The sequence below is a fragment of the Zea mays genome, chromosome 2 (genome assembly GCF_902167145.1).
Source record: "Zea mays cultivar B73 chromosome 2, Zm-B73-REFERENCE-NAM-5.0, whole genome shotgun sequence".
Lineage (NCBI taxonomy): Eukaryota > Viridiplantae > Streptophyta > Magnoliopsida > Poales > Poaceae > Zea > Zea mays.
The window spans coordinates 201,564,453-201,585,496 of record NC_050097.1 but is presented as its reverse complement, the minus strand read 5'-3'; the positions used below and the strand labels follow the sequence as shown (position 1 = coordinate 201,585,496).

The 21,044-nt window shown below is 44.4% G+C and overlaps 1 protein-coding gene across 1 annotated transcript; it reads right to left on the bottom strand.

Moving 5' to 3' along the window:
* Window positions 1–6,007: 6,007 nt before the first annotated feature.
* Window positions 6,008–13,471, bottom strand: LOC100193329 (uncharacterized). The gene is made up of 5 exons (NM_001358710.1): window positions 13,166–13,471; window positions 7,042–7,138; window positions 6,831–6,946; window positions 6,523–6,747; window positions 6,008–6,408 (listed from the first exon to the last, which is right to left on the bottom strand). The coding sequence occupies exons 1-5, from the start codon at window positions 13,256–13,258 to the stop codon at window positions 6,322–6,324; spliced, it is 618 nt and encodes a 205-aa protein (NP_001345639.1). The 5' UTR covers window positions 13,259–13,471; the 3' UTR covers window positions 6,008–6,321.
* Window positions 13,472–21,044: the final 7,573 nt, after the last annotated feature.

Below are 21,044 nucleotides of genomic sequence, written 5' to 3'. Positions count from 1 at the left end.
CCAGCACTTCAGTCAGGACCCCCTTTTCCTTCTGTTGGTCTTTCTCCGCTCCGGCCGGTCACCCTGGCTTTCACGTCACCGGTTCTCAGCTCTGTCTGCCCTCAGCCGCCAGTGCCACCAGCATCTGCTGTTACCACTACTGTTGTGGCAGTACCTGTGACCACTTCAGTTCCGGCAGCTTCTGCAGCGCGGCCTCTGTCCGAGTCAGTACCTGCTTCAGCTTCTACAGCAGATCCTGGATCCGAGACTGACTCTGACCCCCCGCCGGTGTTCGCTCTGCTGCCTCGACCGCGACCGGATGCGCCCCCACCGCCTCCTCCCGCTTCAGATGAGTAGGTTCGGGTACCCTTTTGGTGTTTGACGCCAAAGGGGGAGAGATATGAGTTGTGAGAGCTAGGGGGGGTTAGAAAGTTAGTAGAGAGTCATTTTAATGTAATATATGTGCTTGTTACTCTCTGTACTAGCTTGGTGTTTTTGGCTCACAAACTCTATGTATACTCTCGTTGCTTATGATTGACTGTGTGTATTATGCTTTCACCTTATATTTTATCACCAGTCTTCTAGTTCTTGATTCATCGATTTAACTTCACTTTTATATGAACAAGAATCTTACGCTGTGTATGCGCTCACTCTTATTATTATGGTACACGTTCTTTCTGTCAAAGATTACTGAGTATAACTAACCATCATTTCTATTGACAGAAACTTCAAAACAAACTACTCTCACAAATCTTGTAGGGTTGTCATCAATCACCAAAAAGGGGGAGATTGAAAGCATCTAGGCCCCTGGTTGGTTTTAGTGATTAATGACAACGTAATGTTATATGTGACTAACGTGTGTTTTGCAGAGACAAATGGTAAGTTAGGTCGCATTATAGGTAGAAGTACTACAACGGTGAAAACAATCCCAGAGATAAGAACTCAAAGCGACAGCTAAAACGACGAAACAAAAGGTGAAGGACTACGGAGTCCGAGTGTCAAGGAGATGTGGACACTCGTGATTTAGTTAGGTCTTTTATTCTCTGTTTAGCCGTACTATAAAGAGGGGTTGTCGATAAGTAGTTTGACCAAGAGAGTTTTAGTGTAGTGTTGGTGCACAATCACACTCACATACAGTGCTAGGTGTCATTCTAGAACTCACTCACAAGTTAGAACGAAAACCGATTTGAAAATCAGCTGAAAAACAAGAGATAGGGTTTCTGGCCCTGGGGCACCGGATTGTCCGGTGCACCCTCTGCCAGGTGGGGCCAGGCTGGCCCAGGGAAGAGCCTTCCCCACGCAGAAACCCGAGAGCGCAGGTTTCAGAGTTGAATTATAGTGGCGCACCGGACAGCGCACCGGACAGTGCACCGGACTGTCTGGTGTGCACCGGACAGTGACTATTCACTGTCCGGTGTGCCATGAGTCCAACGGCTAGCTGTCAGAACTAGCCGTTGGAAACGACCGTTGGCGCACCGGTGGCGCACCGTTGGCGCACCGGTGGCGCACCGGACTGTCCGGTGCGCCCACGCGTAGGAAATTGCTGGTAACGGCTAGTTGGTGGGTGAGGGCTATTTATAGCCCCTCCACCCACCATATTCAATGTCTTGCACCCCACATTTATTCCAGCACATTGCTAGAGCATTGCAAGCACCAAAAGCCTAGTGAGGAGATTAGAGAATCCTAATCCGCATTTGTTCCTCATTAGCGCTAGCGAGAGCCACCTAGAGCACACACCACTTGCATTAGGCTTCTCTTGGTCAAGCGAAAGTCTACGGCTTGTTACTCTTGGTGATCGGCATCACCTAGACGGCTTGGTGGCGTTGGGAGCTCGGTGATCACCGTGAAGATCTTGTTGGTGACCCGACTCAAGTTTGTAAGCGGTCTTGAGGGATCCACCGCGCCGGAGTGGCAAAGGATCATCTCGTAGTGAGCACTTGGTTCTTGCGAGGACCAAGGGGGAGCGATACCCTTGCGTGGGTGCTCCAACGAGGACTAGTGGAGAGTGCCGACTCTTCGATACCTCGGGAAAAATTGGAGGAGTCTTCTAAACCTTGCTTTACATTCCGCACTTAATTCAAGCACTTTACATTGTGTATTTGTTTAGCAAGTATTTGAAGTATTGTCTTAGCATTATTGTATTTCTAGTATTATTATCTTAGTGCTAGTTGTTGGGGTGAAGTTGGGCTCTTGCTTAGCTCTTGCTTAGCTTTTAATTAGTGTTGATTTTTAGAAAAGCCCAATTCACCCCCCCCCCCTCTTGGGCATCGTGATCCTTTCAGAGGGCACTAGCGATGCAGAGGGGCGGTCGACTCACATCCAGACCCGCGACACTCAAGCTCTCAAGCAATACAACTCACAGTTGATGTAGGGTATTACGCTCTGGCGGCCCGAACCACTCTAAACCCTTGTGTTCTTTAGTTAATCTACTTGGTGAGGCAAACCTCTAAGCCCCCTCCTTATCAGAGGATCAAGGGCGGGTGCATTCCACCACCCGGCTGGGGGAAATACGCCTCCGACAACCACTAATTAAATTCTTCCTTATTGAGGGAATGTGTTGCCCATTCTCTAGTTGCACAGTCTTTCTATAACTCACTACAGGCATTAGTCGTTCTATAACTCACTACCCGCGTTAGACACCCAATACTTAGCCTCTAGAGTGTCCCACGTTTCTTTTCCGGTGGACATCATCGTCACATATAAATCTACTATGCAATTTCCCAGCACGTCAATTATTACCCTCTTGAATATAGTATCGGTATCTAGAACACGCACTCCTCTTCGACAGTGTGTAGTCCAGGTGATCTATGTTCGGCAACAAAATAGCAGTGGATGACTGTGAATCATAGTATGCATCTTTGATGCCACCACTTATAGCGTGCACCCTCAAAAATATTTGATTTTAACATACCCGTAAAGCCCCAAAAAAGTTAAATTAGACTTTTCTAGTTATATTTTAATCCTGAAAATTAAAATATAAATATTGGGACAATATACAGTACCATAGTTATTATGAACACAATGGAGACAAGCATAATTTACCTTCGTTTTTGAAATTTGTTGCCGTCTAGTCTATTTTTGCACTACAACACGATAAATAAAAAAGAATCAAGTATCTATTAAACTTAAACATGAGGACCATACCTTGTAATAGACTTACCGCTAGTTCCGATTGACACAGTGCATAGGGTAGCCTAGCACGCTGTCACCAAGCATGTGCACGTCGCATGGCACTACAACTAAATTAAAGCAGATTGGCTGTCGATTAAAGAATTGTTTAGCTACTAAAAAGATTTAAGCCAATGGATAGGTTCACCCAAGGAACTTGCATAGTTTCCCTATTCTCTGGAATGTGCCTATTTCTAGTGGAAGCTTACCTACATGGCGCCGACTACCGTGCAAGCAGGAGAAAGGTGCAAGCGTGAAAGCACGCGATGTGAGCCTTTAGATGAAGATCCAACTGTAGATGGATCTTTTGCACTTAAATCCCCCCGCAGCGTACGAGCCTTCACGAAAACCATCCTACTTTTACCCACCGCACCACCACCTGTTCCCCATCATGTCGCCGCCTTGAATTGCCATCATAACCCCTGACGCACACATGCCCTTGCACGTAGGTGTGGCTGCTCCTTCTACAGGACACGACATGGACATGCATGGACCGCAGGAATCAGTTGATATTTGGTTATTTGAGACTTTTCTACGAGCTATGGACGGAAGGCTCCAACATTAATTATCACCGATGAGGATGCCAGTATGAGAGCTGCTATTGCTATTGTTCTTCCTAACACAATACACAGATTGTGCATGTGGCACATTATGAAGAAGTTGCCTGAGAAAATTGATGCTTATCTACTAAAGGACGACGAGTTTAGAAAAATGATTAATTCATGTGTATGGGATTCAGAGGCTACAAAAGAGTTTGAGACTAGGTGGCAAGCTTGGATAACAACATATCACTTAGAGAGTAATGAATGGTTGGTTGGACAGTATCACATCCGTGAGTCATGGATTCCAGCTTATTTTAGAGGCATTTCTCTTGGCGGCATTCTTCGAACAACGTTAAGGTCAGAGAGTGCAAATTCATTTTTCAACCGGTTTATTAGTCGTAAGCTTGCACTGATTGAGTTTTGGATACGATTTGACATCGCATTGAAATGCTAATGACAAGAGGAACTGATAGATGACAATACTTCTCTGCGTTCGCACCCAAAGTTATATACATCATGGGATTTAGAGAGCCATGGTGCTTCTGTTTTTACGCCTAAGGTTTTTATAAAATTCCAAGAGGAGGTCTTGGCAGCAAGAGAGCATTGTGATGTGCAACACACGAATGAAATGGCTGATAGAAAAATTGTTTATATAGCGGGCAAGTCTCACAGAGTCAGAGAGGTGATTTGCTTTAATGATGATCAGCTATATAAGTGTTCATGCATGCTATTTGAGTTAATAGGAATACCATGTCGTCATATTTTACGTGTGTTCAGAGGTGCAAGGATAAATGAATTACCCATTCAATACATCACAAATAGATGAACAAAAATTGTAAAAGGTAAATTTTATTCATATATTTTTAGATCAACATATATTCTTACCACTTAGATTCGATTCTTCTTAATTTCAGAGAAGAAGCATATGATAGTTAGGGCAACTTGCTATTGGAGAAGTCAACACTACTAGTCGATGATGTTGTAAGGAAGATGTCAACCGCTCATAATAAATTTGAAGATATTTTTCAAATGGCGAAGACATCGAAAGAATCGATGGATATTTTGATACAGAATTTGGAATCTTTATCATTGTTGTTTCGGTCGACTCCTCGCACTAGACAAGAAGAACAAGAAAGTTTTATTGGGATATCTATTCCACAAAACGTGCAAGTCCATCCGCCTAGTGACATTCGTTCAAAAGGGAAATGCAAGAGAATACTAGGGCATGCTGACAAAAATAAAAGGCACCCAAAACGTAAATGCACGACATATAGGGCTGTTGGGCATGATAGGCGAAATTGTCCAAAGAAAGCTGCACACAATGTTGAAGGGACCTAATTTTGTTTACACTATACATTTAATTGCAGTTTGTTGTCTAACATGCCTTGTTGTCTAGGATTATTCTTTTTTTAAACAATGCATTAGCGTGCGACAGGCGTACATGAGCTAGCATGCTCCCTTGTTCATGTCTCCACGCAAATAGCAATAGGCGTGCGGTAGTGGGCAGTACTGCAGTGCAGGGGCATGCGCGCGTCAGGGGCATGCGCGTGTCATGGCGTCTAGTCTAGGACATTTCAAGGCGGCGGCAGGATGGGAACAGGAGGTGTTGCGGTGGGTAAAGGCAGGGTGGTTTTCATGAAGGTTCGTAAGCTGCGGGGGGATTTAAGTGCAAAAGATACATCTACAGTTAGATTTTCATCTAAAGGCTCACATCGCGCGCTTTCACGCTTGCACCTTTCTCCTGCTTGCACAGTAGTCGGTGCCTAACTACATTGGAGCAGCAGAGTATTAGGTGAAATGTGTATCTGACCTTACTTTTTTTATGAATCGAATGAAGTTGACGGAGGAGCACACAGGATGAGGTGGAAGTGGAATGTGTGAGTTCAGCTGATCTCGGTTCTCAAGAATCGTTCGTTTTTTTAGATTGATTAGCTGATTTATTAGGCTATCTTCAACAATCTTCCTATCCTACTTAGAGAAAGTAGAGATGTTAATGATCACGATTCAAATGTTTCTTCACAAATTGTTAGAACTTTCAATTAGTTTTAGTTCAAAAATGATAAAAATAAGAATCTGATTCTAATCCAATTCAACCCTTAAATTTTATAGTGTAAAATTTAGAGCTCAATTATCACACCTAATCCTACTATATATCCTATTTCCTATTTCAAATCCATATCCTATTTCAAACTTCACTGTAAATCCATATCCTATTTCATATCCACGAACTCTTATAAATGCCTCCACCGTGTAAGCGGGTGGCCTTGTTGTAACACGTGTCACGATACACGACGCATGAACTGAATTGAACTTGTGCGACCAGAGAAAAATGAGCGGTCTATTAATCTTTTGTACAGTTTCTAATGGCACACAATACTCCGGCTCCAGAGCACAGGCGGCAGCCGCTGCGCTTCTATACAGAGTTCTAACAATCGCAAAGAGAATGCAATTGGACAGCAATACCGTCTAGGGCACGACAAGCCGAATTGAGATGCAGTTATTAGCTCCAACTCTGCCAGAAATACGCTTACTAGTGATAACAGAGAGACCACTGAATAACCCCATTTCTGCCCCCAGGAGCTCCTATAGAACAGAATATGTAGTTGAAATGTACATTCCAATCTTCCAATGTTTACTTGATGGCGTCTCTTTCGGAATTACTTGTTGGCACCACCCCTGGAGAGTCATGGTTGTTCACACTAAGATCCACCCCCTGAGTCTGGATTTGCCATCAGGAAGAACACTTGTTACAAGATCGAAATTGTAAGTGCCTGAAAAGCGAGCTATAGATATATCAAGACATCAACAGACAACAGCAGTGAACATGACGAACCTGGGAATTTGATCCTTGCCCATGAGTACGAGCCGGGCGCATATTAAGATCGATCATTTTCGAATCAATGTTACCCTGGCCATCGCAATTGCCATCAGAGACTGGATCATTGACGTTATGGTGGTTTGCCATTTGCTCCTTGGGCGTGTTTTGCTCTCTCTGGTTTTCAGGATCTTTGATCTCCATAGGCACGTCATCCATATGGCCCGGTTTATCTCCTGGAAACTAATCGTAGCTTCCTATCTTAAGAATTATATAAATACAGGGAGTAACAAGCAACCCAGACCGGCTAAAGAGTAAAAACTTACTTCAACCCTTTGCCTTAGGAGCAGGTATCTACCATGGGTTCTTTTGCCACCAACATGAACAGTCATATCACAGCTCAGGCAAAGTGAGGTGCCATCTATCTCACAGTAGAAGAAAGCTACATTGACAGGGAAACAATGTGAACCTACTCAATTGAAAGATTTATTAATCTACTAATTGTAAAATAGGGGATCCATGAATCAAAAACCATACCAGGTGAATTCTCGCATATATCACAACGTGCCAGTTTATTAGGGTCTGCAAGCCCAACTCTCACATGCCGACTAGCAAGCTTGTTGCACATGTGTACCTGCATCTCAACATGAAAGGGTATTGGTATAGACACCACTTTCGTCAAACAGGGAATATTTATTCAATACTGCAGGATGAATCCACATCTAAAGGTAACTTCTGATTTCATCAGTTTAATACTGGATCAAATTAGCCAGGTTTCCATCCTCACTTATAATTGTTTCCATATACATGTGACAATTTGTCATAGCATATAAGAAACACGCACACTACGTGTGTTTTTCTCAACAGGACACACATACCATTATCAGAAGGACATATGCAACAAGTAACTACAAAAGTATATTTTTTTTTCTGATGCGATCAAGTCAGGTTACTACAGCAAAAGAATCAAACCATTCTCAAATGTGAGCTAAACTGCTAAAATACATCAAGATACCCCAGCAACCGGGGAACATTCGTTGACAAAAAAATTATGTCGAAGGATCTATATACGTTTCCAGAACAGAATCACTATTCTTGGTAGTGATACACTGATACCTACAGCTAGAAACATCCCAAGCATAAAAAAGGCACTGTTTTGTTCAACTACATATGTTTTGAGTAGGAAAAATATCTAAAATATAATTCCAATCATCCAATGTCCTACCAGATTGGATTTCAATTGTAGTCCCAATATGGCTTAGATAGACATAGATTTAACTCAACCTCATAGTATCGGTGGGTAAGCTACTTCTTTTGCCTCCAATCAAAAGGATTCTTGTTGAGCTCAGCTTCCTCCACTGATACAAGGCCTATAAGTTGGGAAACTCCCATTCTTTTGGTTGGATGAGCGTGGACCATAAAGGGCTGCTAAGAAGAGTGGAACTTTGAAATCTTTTCTGGTCCTACGATGCTGCTTGTTTTTGTCTAAACTCATCTCACAGTAAATGCTTTAGAAATTCTTTCCTGGGAAAATGGATAGTCTTCTATTGCCATGCACATATCAGCAATCAGTAGGATAAGCACTGCCGTATTTATCAAAGTAACCACATTTAGCAGCTCAGTGAACAGACCACCACTGAATTATTCTTTACACAACGATCAGATTTATAATAAGATTTTTTTTTCTGCTACATGCATGCAAGTAGCATATGGTAAGACTGAACAATAAATGTTACTGATAGACATCAGAATTTGCAGATGACAACAGTGTAATTTAAAATATGAGACCATCGGCAATGGAAGAAATGGTAGTTTGAGCATTCTTGAAAAGGAATTTCCGAACCCACAGCAAGACAGTAAAACAAAATAGACAGCACGAGCACTTGAAGGATGAATTAAGATTTTGGGAATGTTTAGACAGCGCCTAGGGACACCACACCAAGGTCGTGGCCGTGCCAAAACTTTAACAAACAAATCATCAAAATGACTCGACGTGGTGTTGGCAAGATGCGGAGGTGCCATAACTCTGCCAACGAATCAAAACACTGGACGGAACTGTGGCATTAGAGGTGTGGCAACCTGTAGTGTTGTTCGGTAACGAACCAAACATGCCCTTTGTGAAGCACACAGGGTATTAATTAATTGACACAATCAATTTGCATTATTAAATTTTAATTGAGCAAATATATTTATCACATAATGAGATATATCAATCGCTTGATGTCAGTATGTGACCAAGCCCACTACCATCGAGCAGCCTTCAATATGGGATCATGGTTTTAACTTTTAACTTACAACTGTTATAGACTCTTTCCTTGGGAAAGTCTATAGGCGTAGGCCTAGAAGTGGCTATGCTAGACCTACATAGGAAGTCGAGATCTCAGGGAGAGTCAGTTATGTGTTTCCTTAAGTGTAGGGTGGTTTCCTAAATTAGTGAATCTATTTCCTTTGTCCCAGCCGCCTAATCTATAAAGGCTAGCTGGTAGTTTGTATTAGGATTCATCGAGGAATAATGCGCGCTGACCCGCCGCATCATCAGACGGTGCAGGGACATCGACAACCACGGTGGACCACGTTCTAGTGACTGGTGGAATGATCGCCGCAGTCTGGAACAACTCGGCGATGGCGGCCTAAGCAGTCGGGGCCTGGAGGCTGATGAATTTCAAGGGCGCCATGTTTGGCATCGCGGTGATGACGTCTACGGCCGGTACGGAAGACAAGATGGACAGGGTGGCCGTAATCATTTCGAAGACGAAGCTCGACGACACAAACTCCATTTTCCTCCGTTCGACGGCGAATCGGACTCGCTTCCATGGCTCAACATGTGTGAAACATACTTCCGCGAGATGCGAACGTTCGAAGATCGGGTGTGGATTGCTTCCCTACACCTAGAAGGAGCGGGACTCGAGTGGTACTATGGCTTTGAACGAGACTACGACCTGGTGCCATGGCCGCGTTTCGCCAAGTACATCAACATGTTGTTTGGTCCTCCACTTCGACACGATACTTTGGCAGAGCTGAAGGCCCTTTATCACACAGGCACGGTGGAAGAATACCAACGCCAGTTCAACAGGTTGTTATGCAGGGCAACAGATGTAACTATGGAACAACAGGTGGAGCTCTTCATTGTTGGCCTAGGAGAACCATTGCGGACAGAAGTTAAGTTGCAGCACCCAACAGACCTCCTGACGACCATGAGCCTAGCTCGCGCACATGAGCGACGGCTTACCCAGGCTCCTCTCACTCTTCAGGCAACACACCCGGCTCATTCCAGGACCGTGGCGGCGCACCAGGGGCCAAAACCGGCGACAGCTCCTCGGAACCGGATGAGGCGCCTTCAACAGAAGAATTGGCGGCTAAACGTGCCAATGGAGTGCTATTATTGTTCAGAGAAATACACACCAGATCACAAGTGCGCGGGGAAGGGAGTTTTTCTCATTGAGTTAGAGGATGAGGAAGAAGGGCTATCAGAAGACGTGAGCATCTCCCTGCATGCTCTAACATGCATTGATATATGCAACACAATGAAGCTGCCAGTTGTCGTCAACGAAGTTTCCCTAGTTGCCTTGGTGGACTCGGGGTCAACTCATATGTTCATCTAGGAGGCATTGGTGCAATGCCTGGGGTTACCAGTGAAGCATAGACCTGATCTCTCTGTCAAAGTGGCCAACAGCGATCGCCTCACTAGCACCGGAGTGTGTCGCAAAGTGCCCATCTCCATCAACGACAACACCTTTGACATATCATGTTATACATTGCCAATGGAGGGGTCGATATCGTCTTGGGAGTGCATTGGCTCCGGACATTGGGTCCAATTTTGTGTGATTTCAAAGACATGACCATGGCATTTCGGCATCAAGGGCGTACAGTCAGATGGTCAGGACTGGACAGCAGCAGGCCGCAACTTTCCATGATATCTGCTAGTAGAGACTTACTGACAGCACTGCTTGATTCCTTCACAGACATATTTGAAGAACCAAAGGGACTACCCCCACCACATCGCCATGATCACCGCATCACATTGCTGACAAGTGCAACTCCTATAGTAGTGCGTCTGTATCGATACCCTCAACTCTTGAAGGATGACATTGAGAAACAGTGTGAGACCATGCTACATCAGGGTATTATCCGGGAGTGTTCTTCGGCTTTTTCATCGCCAGTTCTGCTGGTCAAGAAGCCAGACGACTTGTGGCGATTTTGCATAGACTACCGTGAGCTGAACCGTCAGACAGTTAAGGCCAAATTTCCAATATCGGTGGTGGATATGTTGCTAGATGAGCTCCACGACACACGGTATTTCACCAAGCTCGACCTTCTCAGTGGGTACCATCAGGTTCGCATGCACCCAGACGACATCAACAAAACAACGTTTCCAACACACCGGTAGCAATTTGAGTTTTTGGTGATGCCATTTGGCCTCACCAACGCCCCCTCAACCTTCCAAGCATTGATGAATGATGTCCTCAGGCTCTACATCCACAAGTCTGTCCTGGTGTTTTATGATGATATTGTAATTTATAGTAAAACATGGGCAGAGCACCTACAACATGTGAAACAGGTGTTTCAAGCACTTTAGGAGAACAAGGTGGCCCTGAAACAAAGAAGTGCTCCTTTGGCACGGTGTCAGTAACTTACCTTGGTCACATCATCTCCCAAGAAGGGGTGGCAATGGACCCGGCAAAGATTTCAGCAGTTGAGGACTAGCCACGCCCGTTCACTACGGGCACTTCGCGGTTTCCTCGGTCTCACTGGATATTACCGCAAGTTCATTGCGGGGTACAGCGGGGTGGCAGCCCCACTCACAGCCCTCTTAAAAAAGGAAGCTTTTCGTTGGACTGAGGAGGTAGAGGCTGCTTTTGGCCAGCTCAAGCAAGCCTTGATGATGGCACCCCTGCTCCAGATACCAGATTTCTCCTAGAAGTCAAGGCGAGAGCTCCAATTTACGGTTGGTGACTGGAAGAACAGAGGCATCTGGGAGCTTTTGGTGAGTTGGATGGGGCGTTCAGCAACAAATACATCATGGGAACAGCTGGAGGACTTCAAGTGCTGCTATCCACAAGTACAGCTCGCGGACAAGCTGTTTGTTGGGGAGGAGGGATATGTTATAGACTCTTTCCTTGGGAAAGTCTATAGGCGCAGGCCTAGAAGTGGCTAGGCTAGACCAACATAGGAAGTCGAGATCTCAGGGAGAGTCAGTTATGTGTTTCCTTAAGTGTAGGGGTGGTTTCCTAAATTAGTGGATCTATTTTCTTTGTCCCAGCCGCCTAACCTTAAAGGCTAGCTGGTAGTTTGTATTAGGGTTCATTGAGGAATAATCATCTCCCTGAGTTGGGCGAGACTTCCTCGGACCTCGGTCATCGTGGCTGCAGGATCTGCCAGCCGTTGTGATGACAGAGGTTCATCTGCCCCTTCCAGTGCTTATCCCCTACGTTCTAATCCCCATTCCCATCTGCTACTTCATTTCCCTTTACACACACCAAAGTGAAGACCACGTATCAACAGCATAACATGATGATAACTTTAGTAGTATCCAGAATTGGCAATATACAAGTACATTACATTCTATGTTCATATTCCTTTCAGCAACTGCACTAAACAGAGCTTAAAAGTGTGATATTCCAAACCCACCCACCCAAAAAAATTGCTATAAAATCTTTTCTTTTGGGGAGGGTCAGTTCAGCAAAAGTTTGAAAGAAACATGAACACCTTGACTACCGCGACAAGCAGTGGTGAGGGGTTGTAGCCCACGGCATAACATTAGATGAGACATAGTCAAAAGAAACTTGTAGCCTAAATTTTTTGCAGACAAACTCCCTCACAGAGGAACTCTAATTCAACTAAGTATTACGCAGAGAATGCTTTGGCTCAAATAAAAAACACAAAAACATGATTTGTGTACCTAACAAGAAGATAACACTTGATTATAAGAGCATTTACACTTGTGCCTTAAATCAGTGTTCTATCTTGAAATATAGGAAACTCGTAAAAAAAACAACTCCAATAGTGCCATATTCACATTCTTATCAAAAAATATAGGGCGTGATTCAAATATACTACACCCCGGTTTAGTGCTCTATCCTTATTTTCTACACCATCCTCAACTTTTTCTTTTATAATAATATAGTTTATTTTCTAAAATACATGATTTAGGACTTAAATGTTAGGGTTTAATTTATTTTTAGTGCCATAAACACTTTAAATGGCGTGGTGTTTTATTTTTTTGGCATTATCTTGAGACACCTTGTTGGAGAAGCTATAAGAGGGCAATTGGGGCAACCCAACGGGATCACCCCGAGCCCCTATTACAGCTATAGGCTCTTCTGAATTCCTCATAACCCACCCAAACAACTTCGACAATTTTGTCACTGTCAAATGCTATAATATTCCGGGTTCCATTTTTATTCGTTGAAAACTTATCGATTTGAAGTAGCAAGATTACGAATTCCATGCTACCAAAATGGATCGGGACAGATGCAGGATCGTCGAAATGGAGAAAGTGGGACAAAATTGGGTAACCTAAGCTGGACACAACAAGAGACCAACAGCGCGAACTCGAAGGTAAACCGTGCGCCCGCCATGCTAACTGAAATAGCACTACCGGCCGATCTGCGAGAGGGACGACGACCTCCGCGGGTAGGAGGGAGCAGGGAGCAGAATTAACCTTCTCGTCGCAAGGCCGGCAAAGCGCAGCCTCGTCGGCCGCACAGAAGAGCACCGCCGGTGCGCTCTCGCACACATCGCAGATCGTCCGCATCCCAACGCCGCGCCGCACCCGCCGCCAGTGTCATCGCTCCGCCGCCATCCGGGCGACAAAACCGCGGGTCCCCCGCCTCGCTCCGCTCCCCCGTGATCCTTCCCAGCGCTGCGGTATCGGTGGACGGCGGGGCGGCGGCGTAGAGAGATGTGGACCAGAGGCGGCAGCAGAACAGAGGTCACAGAAGCTTGGAGTCTTTGGACGAGGAGAGAAGATGTGGCAGCGACTAGCGAAGGACAGCGACGCGGCGGAGAGCATTTTTGATTGGGGCAATTGTGTTCCTGTCCCTGGATGAAAGTGCAACTGTGATTTTGCCCCTCAAAATTCGACTTTGTGATTTCGGGCCTCTTTTTTGAAAACGAAATACAAGTCTGCCCATGTTTCTGTTAGATGCAGTAACGGTGTGAATTAGGACATCAAAAGACAAATTTACCCTTCAGTCATAATTGTGATTTTGTCCCTCCTTTTGAATTGGACTGTTCTGTAATTGTGATTTTACCCCTGATTTTCACACAACAGCTTAGCAGTATTTCAAGAGCTTTTTGACAATATTTTGACTGTATTGCAACAGAATTTCGATAGTATTTTCAACAACAAAGATAGATATAGAATAACACAATGTCACATAACAAATCCAACAAAGTAGTACATATGGAGTTCAACAAAAGTCTCACAAAAGCATGACAAAGTACCATGAACCCATTACATTGTCATACAAAAGCAACATCTCATACAAAAGAAACAGCACCTCATGATGCTATCTTGATCATTAAATTCCAAACCATTGTGCAAGCCTCCCCCCTCTTCCTCTTCTTCCTACACTTCCCCTTCCACTTTCACTTGCACTTGCAGCACTTGTGCTTGGAGCACTTGTGCTTGGAGCACTTGTGCTTCCACTTCCAGGAGCGCATGCAAGAGCACTTTCAGAAGCACTTCATATAGGAGAATAAAAATTAGTTAACTGATATTTGTATGGTAATCATCTCTAAAATTAGTATAGCATAGCAGAAATGACTTACTTAGATGTTTGAGCCACATTTGGATCATTACTACCCACTGCTGATGCATTTACTGAAGATGAGAGTGTCGCCCTTCTCTCTTTTGCTGTAGGACCTCCTTGACATGTCTTTGCTAAATGACCTAGTTCATTACATTCAGTGCATCTCCTCCTCTTCTTTGTGCCAATCTCATCAGATGCTTTGATTCTACTCTTTCTTGGCCTCCCTGGTTTCCTCCTTAGTTTAGGCTTGCAGATTTTATAGCCTAAATCAACACGAGCCCACTGATGCTTGGATGTAATTGCAAGGAAGACACCCGCATATGTCTTTCTCAACCGATCAACAAAGAAGTATTCATGAACAAATTCTTCCATCTGAACATCTCTACTAAGCTTCGCAATAACACTCAAAGCATGGTTACACGGCTTCCCAGTTACTTGCCAAACCCTACAACTGCAAGTCTTTTGATCCATGTTGACTGAATGCCTTATTGTGGACACAGTAACTTCAGCAGTAAAACCTCCACATATTAAGACTTCATGATCCTTTATAGCCTTGCTTTTAGCATTTAAATCCTGAATGATAGATGGGATTATTGTGCCCTGCATGTTTCTAGCTATCTTTTCTCTTTCAACAAACTTATTGATGATCATCTGCCTTATCTGATCAAGCATGTCCACAATATGTTTGTCCTTGGTTTTTACCACCCAACTATTAAAACATTCAGAGAGGTTGTTATTGATGTAATCTACCTTAGATAGTTCACTGAACTTACTTCTTGTCCACACAAATGGATGATTATCATCCAACCATGCAATGGCATCTGGAGCCTTCTCTTCTATCTTCCTCATATGGTAATTGTACTTCTCAACGGTCCAACTTTTTGCAGCTGCCCACATATTTTGAGAGAAAAGTGCCCCTTTGTACTGCTTCTTCTTCATATTCTTCCATAAATGCCTCATACACTCTCTATGCTCCACACCAGAATACACAATATGGACAGCCTCCTCAAGTCCTTTGCATGCATCCGTACTGATAACCAGACCTATATCTCACAATAGTACTATGTTAGCATTTGAATTTCAGAAAGCAAGTTAAAATAGAAGTATTGTTGGATGCCATACCTGTCGGATAACCAATAGCTTTCTTCAAGTTCTGAATGAACCAAATCCAACTTTCCTTAGACTCTGTCTCTATTACTCCATAAGCCACTGGAAACAGTCGGTTATTTCCATCAACTGCAACAGCTGACGCCAATTGACCTCTTGACCTTCCTGTTAAGTGAGTACTATCCATGGCAATATAGGGTCTACAACCTTCAACAAAACCATCAATGCATGGCTTAAGAGCTATAAAGAACCTCCTGAAACAGACATCACCTTGACATGTTTCAGTGTCTAGCTCAACAACACTATTAGGGATAGATCTCAATAGCTCAGCTTGATAGGTAGGCAGCAAATCATAGCTATCATCCCACTTTCCGTTTATCATGTCAAGCGCCCTCTCCCTGCCTCTAAAGACTCTATCGTATGGAACTACTATCTTGTACTTCTTCTTCAATTCGTCCTGCAGGAACTTTGGTCCAGTTGTTGGATCATCCCTCAACAAATTGACCACTCTATCAGCAACCCATCTATTTGTAGCCATATTATCTGCACAATTGTTGTACGAACCACATGTGTGCTTTGGTCCATTTGTCTTAACCTGCAGACATAGAATCAAAACATTAGTATTCCCAATAGCTGAAACCTGCAGAAAACATCTACTATGTAAGTATCTAGATTACCTTGCAACCGACATATTTTTTGGTACTAGTAGAAGCATGAAAGCGCCATTTGCATCCCTTGTCCGCCCTCTTGCATTTGGCTGTAAATCTTATAGCATCTCTCTTCACAGTCTGAAAACCATGGTCATTCAAGATGGCATGGTGTAATACTGCTGACTTGCACTGCTTAGTATTTGGGAATACCACACCAACATCTATACATGGGTCATCAACATCATAAACAAAATTAGGGACATCATCGTCATCATCCTCATCCACTATTTCAGTGTCAGGATCAAATTCAGGATCAGAATCAAAGTCAGAGTCCGATGATGCAGCCATTTCACTGTCATAGCTGCTATCACTGAACGCTCTAAGTGAATCGGTATCAGAATATGCACCCTCGTCATCATGATGTGAACCCTTAATTTTAGATTTTTTGCTCTTATTAACAGCTTTAGCCATTTTGGTGCTCTCATTTGTGGCTTGGTGCGAATCAGCAGGATGGTCTACACATTTCTCATTTGTGGCTTGGTGCGGATCAGCAGGATGGTCTACACATTTCTCATTTGTCAATCTCTTCCTCACTCTAGGATGACACCGACGTTTGGTAGGTGAAATTTGCAAAGGCCCATCAAAATCTTTGATTTCAGCATCAATATACATAATCCCATTCTCAAGATTAAGATCAAACCATTGTAGAAGATGTTCATCAGTTTTTATCTCTACAGCAATATCATCAAAGGTTGAACGCCATAAGCTTATGTACTGCTTCGAGCCCCATATGAAATTGTCACCTATGTAATCTACCAGAGTGAGCAGACCACATTTTTGTCTTTCTAAACGAAATGGTGACAAAGTTTTAGCTTGACAATAGCGCTTTGGTTCCCCATCCGGTAAAGCAGCATAAGAACCAACTCTAACAACAACTTGCAAATCACTGGACCTACAAAGAACAATTTCTTGAAACCTATCACAACCTAATTCGCCATTACCAGTAAACTAACAAATGTAACATCAATTAGTCTAACCTCAAGTCATTTTGGGAGTCCATACTGCAAGTAGAAGCTGTTGGCGTCGCCTCTCCTGCAGAGCAGATCGCGTCGCTTCTCCAGCCCAAGCCGTGCGTCGGACCGGCGTCTCCAGGCACCGACGAGCGTGCGCTCGACCAACCAATGCGAGAGGAATCCGACGATGAGCGTGGAGATCCTGGACGGGAGCACGGTGCTTCGTGGAGGACGAGCGCGCCTTCAACTCCTCGGTGGACGGCCGCTTCGCCGCGCTGGACGCCGACCACGACGGCCTGCTCACCTACGCAACCAGGTGCTGCCGAGCCGCCTCTCCAAGCGCCGCCGAGCAGAGCGCCCTCGTCCAAGCGCCGCCGAGCAGAGCGCCCGCGTCCAGGCGTCCAGCGCCACCGAGCGCGTCCGCCCGACCGGCGCCGCCGAGCCAGCTATCGCCGAGGGCGTGCTCCCTCTCCGTGCCGCGCCGTCGGTGGACCAGCCGCTTCAAGATTTGCTGCCTAGGGTTCTTGGGAAGTTGGGATAGAGTACAGACGAGAGCTTCGGGACGGACTCGAGCGGATTAGTGTGCTGTTATAGATAGAGGGTAGTATGGTCATTTCATATTTTCATTTATTTTTTAAAATGGCTTTAATCCAATTTGCAGTAACGGTAACAGAAACGGGGGCAAACGTGTTTTCCGTTTTCAAAAAAGAGGCCCGAAATCACAAAGTCGAATTTTGAGGGGCAAAATCACAGTTGCACTTTCATCCAGGGACAGGAACACAATTGCCCCTTTTTGATTTGGATGTGGCGGTGGTGCTAGCCTGCTAGGGCCTTCTTCCTATGCGGTGGGCCCATTCTCTCGAGGCATCGTACTTGTCAGCATTTGTAGGCGCGGTCTATGCACCCGGAACGCCTCAACAGACGAATCGCAGCAGAGAGACAAGTGGCCTGTTTGAGCACGTCTATGGACCGTGCTCAGGCAATTCTCAACTCGAGACGGGCCCAATTACTATTGCACGCTCTAGGTCTCTTTCGGCTACAGAGGATACCACCATGATTATCACTGACATGTGGGGTAGGTCTGCCTGGGCCCGAGAAATCTGTGACACGTACTTGGAGTTGATGGGCTGGTGGGAGAGTTGGGTTTTGGATATGAGGATTTAGACGTAGTGGGCCCTCGAGAGTTGTCAGCCACAACAAGGAAAAGGAGAGGATTTTGGGGTTGTGGCTCTGAATCAATTGCTTGGCTGCTCTACCGTAGATAGCCGCAGTCTTCCTTCCATGCTTTTTCTGGGCGTACATCGCCAATCCGTAAATTTTGACCATGCTTTGTTGGCAGCGTACACTGGAACGGATGCTCACCCAAAGCTGGCCGATCCGGGTCAACGGAGCTACTGGGCACCGAATGAGATATTGTTCGTTTGTGTCGAATTTACACCCGAAATCGTTCAATCTAATCAAAGTTTATATAAATTATAGAAGTAATCCGGTTAGGAATCGTTCCGATCCACCAATTCGACAGAAACGAACAAGGCCTGAATAGACATGGGCTGTCGTCGGCTCAGACCACCCTATGAACGTAGAGACTGTCTCTAACAACGTCCCCTAAATTCTATCTCTAAAGAAATATTCTCTATCTTCTACATCACACTATAAAAGATTATGTCATCTATATATTCTCAGTCTCCAGAAGCGTCCCCTAAATTCGGTCTCCTAAAGCTACAGTGTTAACAGATTCCCTTTTTTCCATTTCTTTTTCTGTTTTCTTTGTTTTCTTCCCAATTCACGCTATACAAATGATGCGAAAAAAAGTGTATTTATTAATTTTCGAATTAATAATTTCGAATTGTCAAAATTAATTAACATTGGCTATTATTTTGTGTGTAATTGTTGTCGATAGAACGTCGCATAGAATTTTATCGGTATGGAAATATGTTTTCAAATTCACATGCTTCCACAGTAAGCCACAACACTTCTTCGACAAGCCATCGATTAGCTTCGTCTGCACGACAAGAGGATGGCTTGTCTCCAAAGCCTACTTCTTTTATAAATAGCGAGTGATGCTTGCATACTTCACTCAAACTTGGCTTTCAAATCTCCAGAACAATGAACCCCTACTTAGAATCGAATTTTCTTGTTAGGTTGATGGAAGAAATGGAACAGGAAGAAGAAGAGTTGCAGTTGGCGAGGCACATGCTTATTAGAAGGCGTCGTGCACGCAACGAGCGTCGTCACGGTGGTTCCATTCCTAGGCGTGTTCGGATTCATCGTGATCACATGAGCGACGATGCAAGAATCCGAGCGGACTACTTTGGAGCGCAACCCGTGTACACGGATGCTCAATTCCGTAGGAGGTATTTCATATATTTCATGCCCACATTCATTTTCACATGTACTTAACTTCATCGCCCCTTTCTGTGAGACACATTTCTTTTATGACACATTTATTTTATGGTAGGTTCCGTATGCGTCGCCATGTGTTTCAGCGCCTGGTTGATGTTGTGCTACAAGTGGATCCATACTTTATTCAGCGCCCAAACTGTGCGGGTGAGATTGGTCTTTCTGCTCTGCAGAAAGTTGTTGCTGCTGTTTGAATCCTTGCTTATGGTATTCCTGCTGATGTCGTCGACGAATACGTACGCATTGGTGAATCCACGGCTCATGAGGCATTGAAACACTTTTGCACGGCCATCCAAACCACGTTTGGTCCGTACTATCTCCGTGCACCCAATGCGGAAGATATCGCACGCCTCCTCCAAGTTGGCGAGTCACGAGGGTTTCCTGGTATGCTTGGTAGTGTTGATTGCATGCATTGGGAGTGGCGTAACTGCCCAAGTTCATGGAAGGGCATGTTTACAGGGCGCGGTAAACATCCTACCATGATCTTGGAAGCAGTTGCGTCGTATGACCTTCGGATATGGCATGCATATTTTGGACTACCAGGTAGCTGCAACGATATAAACGTTCTCCACCGTTCAAACCTTTTCGAAAGGCATCTCAGCGGTAACACACCTCCTGTTTCATTCACTGTGAATGTCACACTTACAATATGGGATATTACCTAGCAGACGGGATTTACCCTGACTGGCCCGCATTTGTAAATACAATCCGTAATCCCTACGACGTTAGAACGCAACACTTTGCTATAATTCAAGAGTCTGCTCGAAAAGATATTGAACGAGCTTTCGGTGTACTCCAGAAGCGATGGGGTGTGGTCTGTGGCCCTGCTTACGGTTGGAGTCCTGAACAGATTGGGGACATCATGAAAACTTGCATAATATTGCACAACATGATAGTAGAAGACGAAGGTCCATTGGCATTGAACACAACTTTTGAAAACATCGGAGTGGTGGCTGACACTAGTCAAGGTTCAATGGAAGAGCGCAACGAGTTCGTCAATCAAAGGTACAACCAACTCAAAGACCGCAACAAATATACTCAGCTTCAGGTTGATCTTATCCACCATCACTAGGCGCTTCTTGGATCTGGAGTTGCATAGGAGGCAAACAACGCAGCTGTGTCATGTCTGTTATGTGTCATGTTTGTTAGTTTCTCTTGTGTTAGTGTCGGTCTTACTGTCTTCTGTCTTAGTGTCTGTCTTAGTGTCTGATGTCGTAACTGCTCCTTCAATTCAATAATATGAAGTAGCATTGTCATGCATGCATATGTGTGTGAAAATGTTAAAATAAAAATACATCATTCTCACATTAAGTAGTCTTCAAACAAATAGTTCAAACAAATAACATCACACAAAGCATTCTGATGACATCAACCAAGCAGAAAAAAAAATTCTGGTACAAACCAGAAACCGGTCTGATAACAACATCCTCACACAAAGTAGTCCGAGTACGCCTCATTGAGAAACGATAAAAACTAAATTGAAAAACTGGTCCTCACTTGCTCGATGAGGATGAGGCAGTAACCCTTGCCAATATCTCTTGTTGCTTGGCTTCATAGTACATGCGGAGAAGAGGGTTACATTTACTGAGATCCATGCTTAAGATCGTGACCTCCTC

Bases quoted from the DNA above. Each gene is read 5' to 3' on its own strand.
- LOC100193329 (NM_001358710.1), bottom strand. From the start codon at position 13,258: ATGCGGACGATCTGCGATGTGTGCGAGAGCGCACCGGCGGTGCTCTTC. The intron at 6,947-7,041 runs GTATGGTTTTTG...CTGTCAATGTAG, and splicing joins TATATGCGAGAATTCACCTG to CTTTCTTCTACTGTGAGATA. The intron at 6,748-6,830 runs GTAAGTTTTTAC...AGCTACGATTAG, and splicing joins TCCTAAGGCAAAGGGTTGAA to TTTCCAGGAGATAAACCGGG.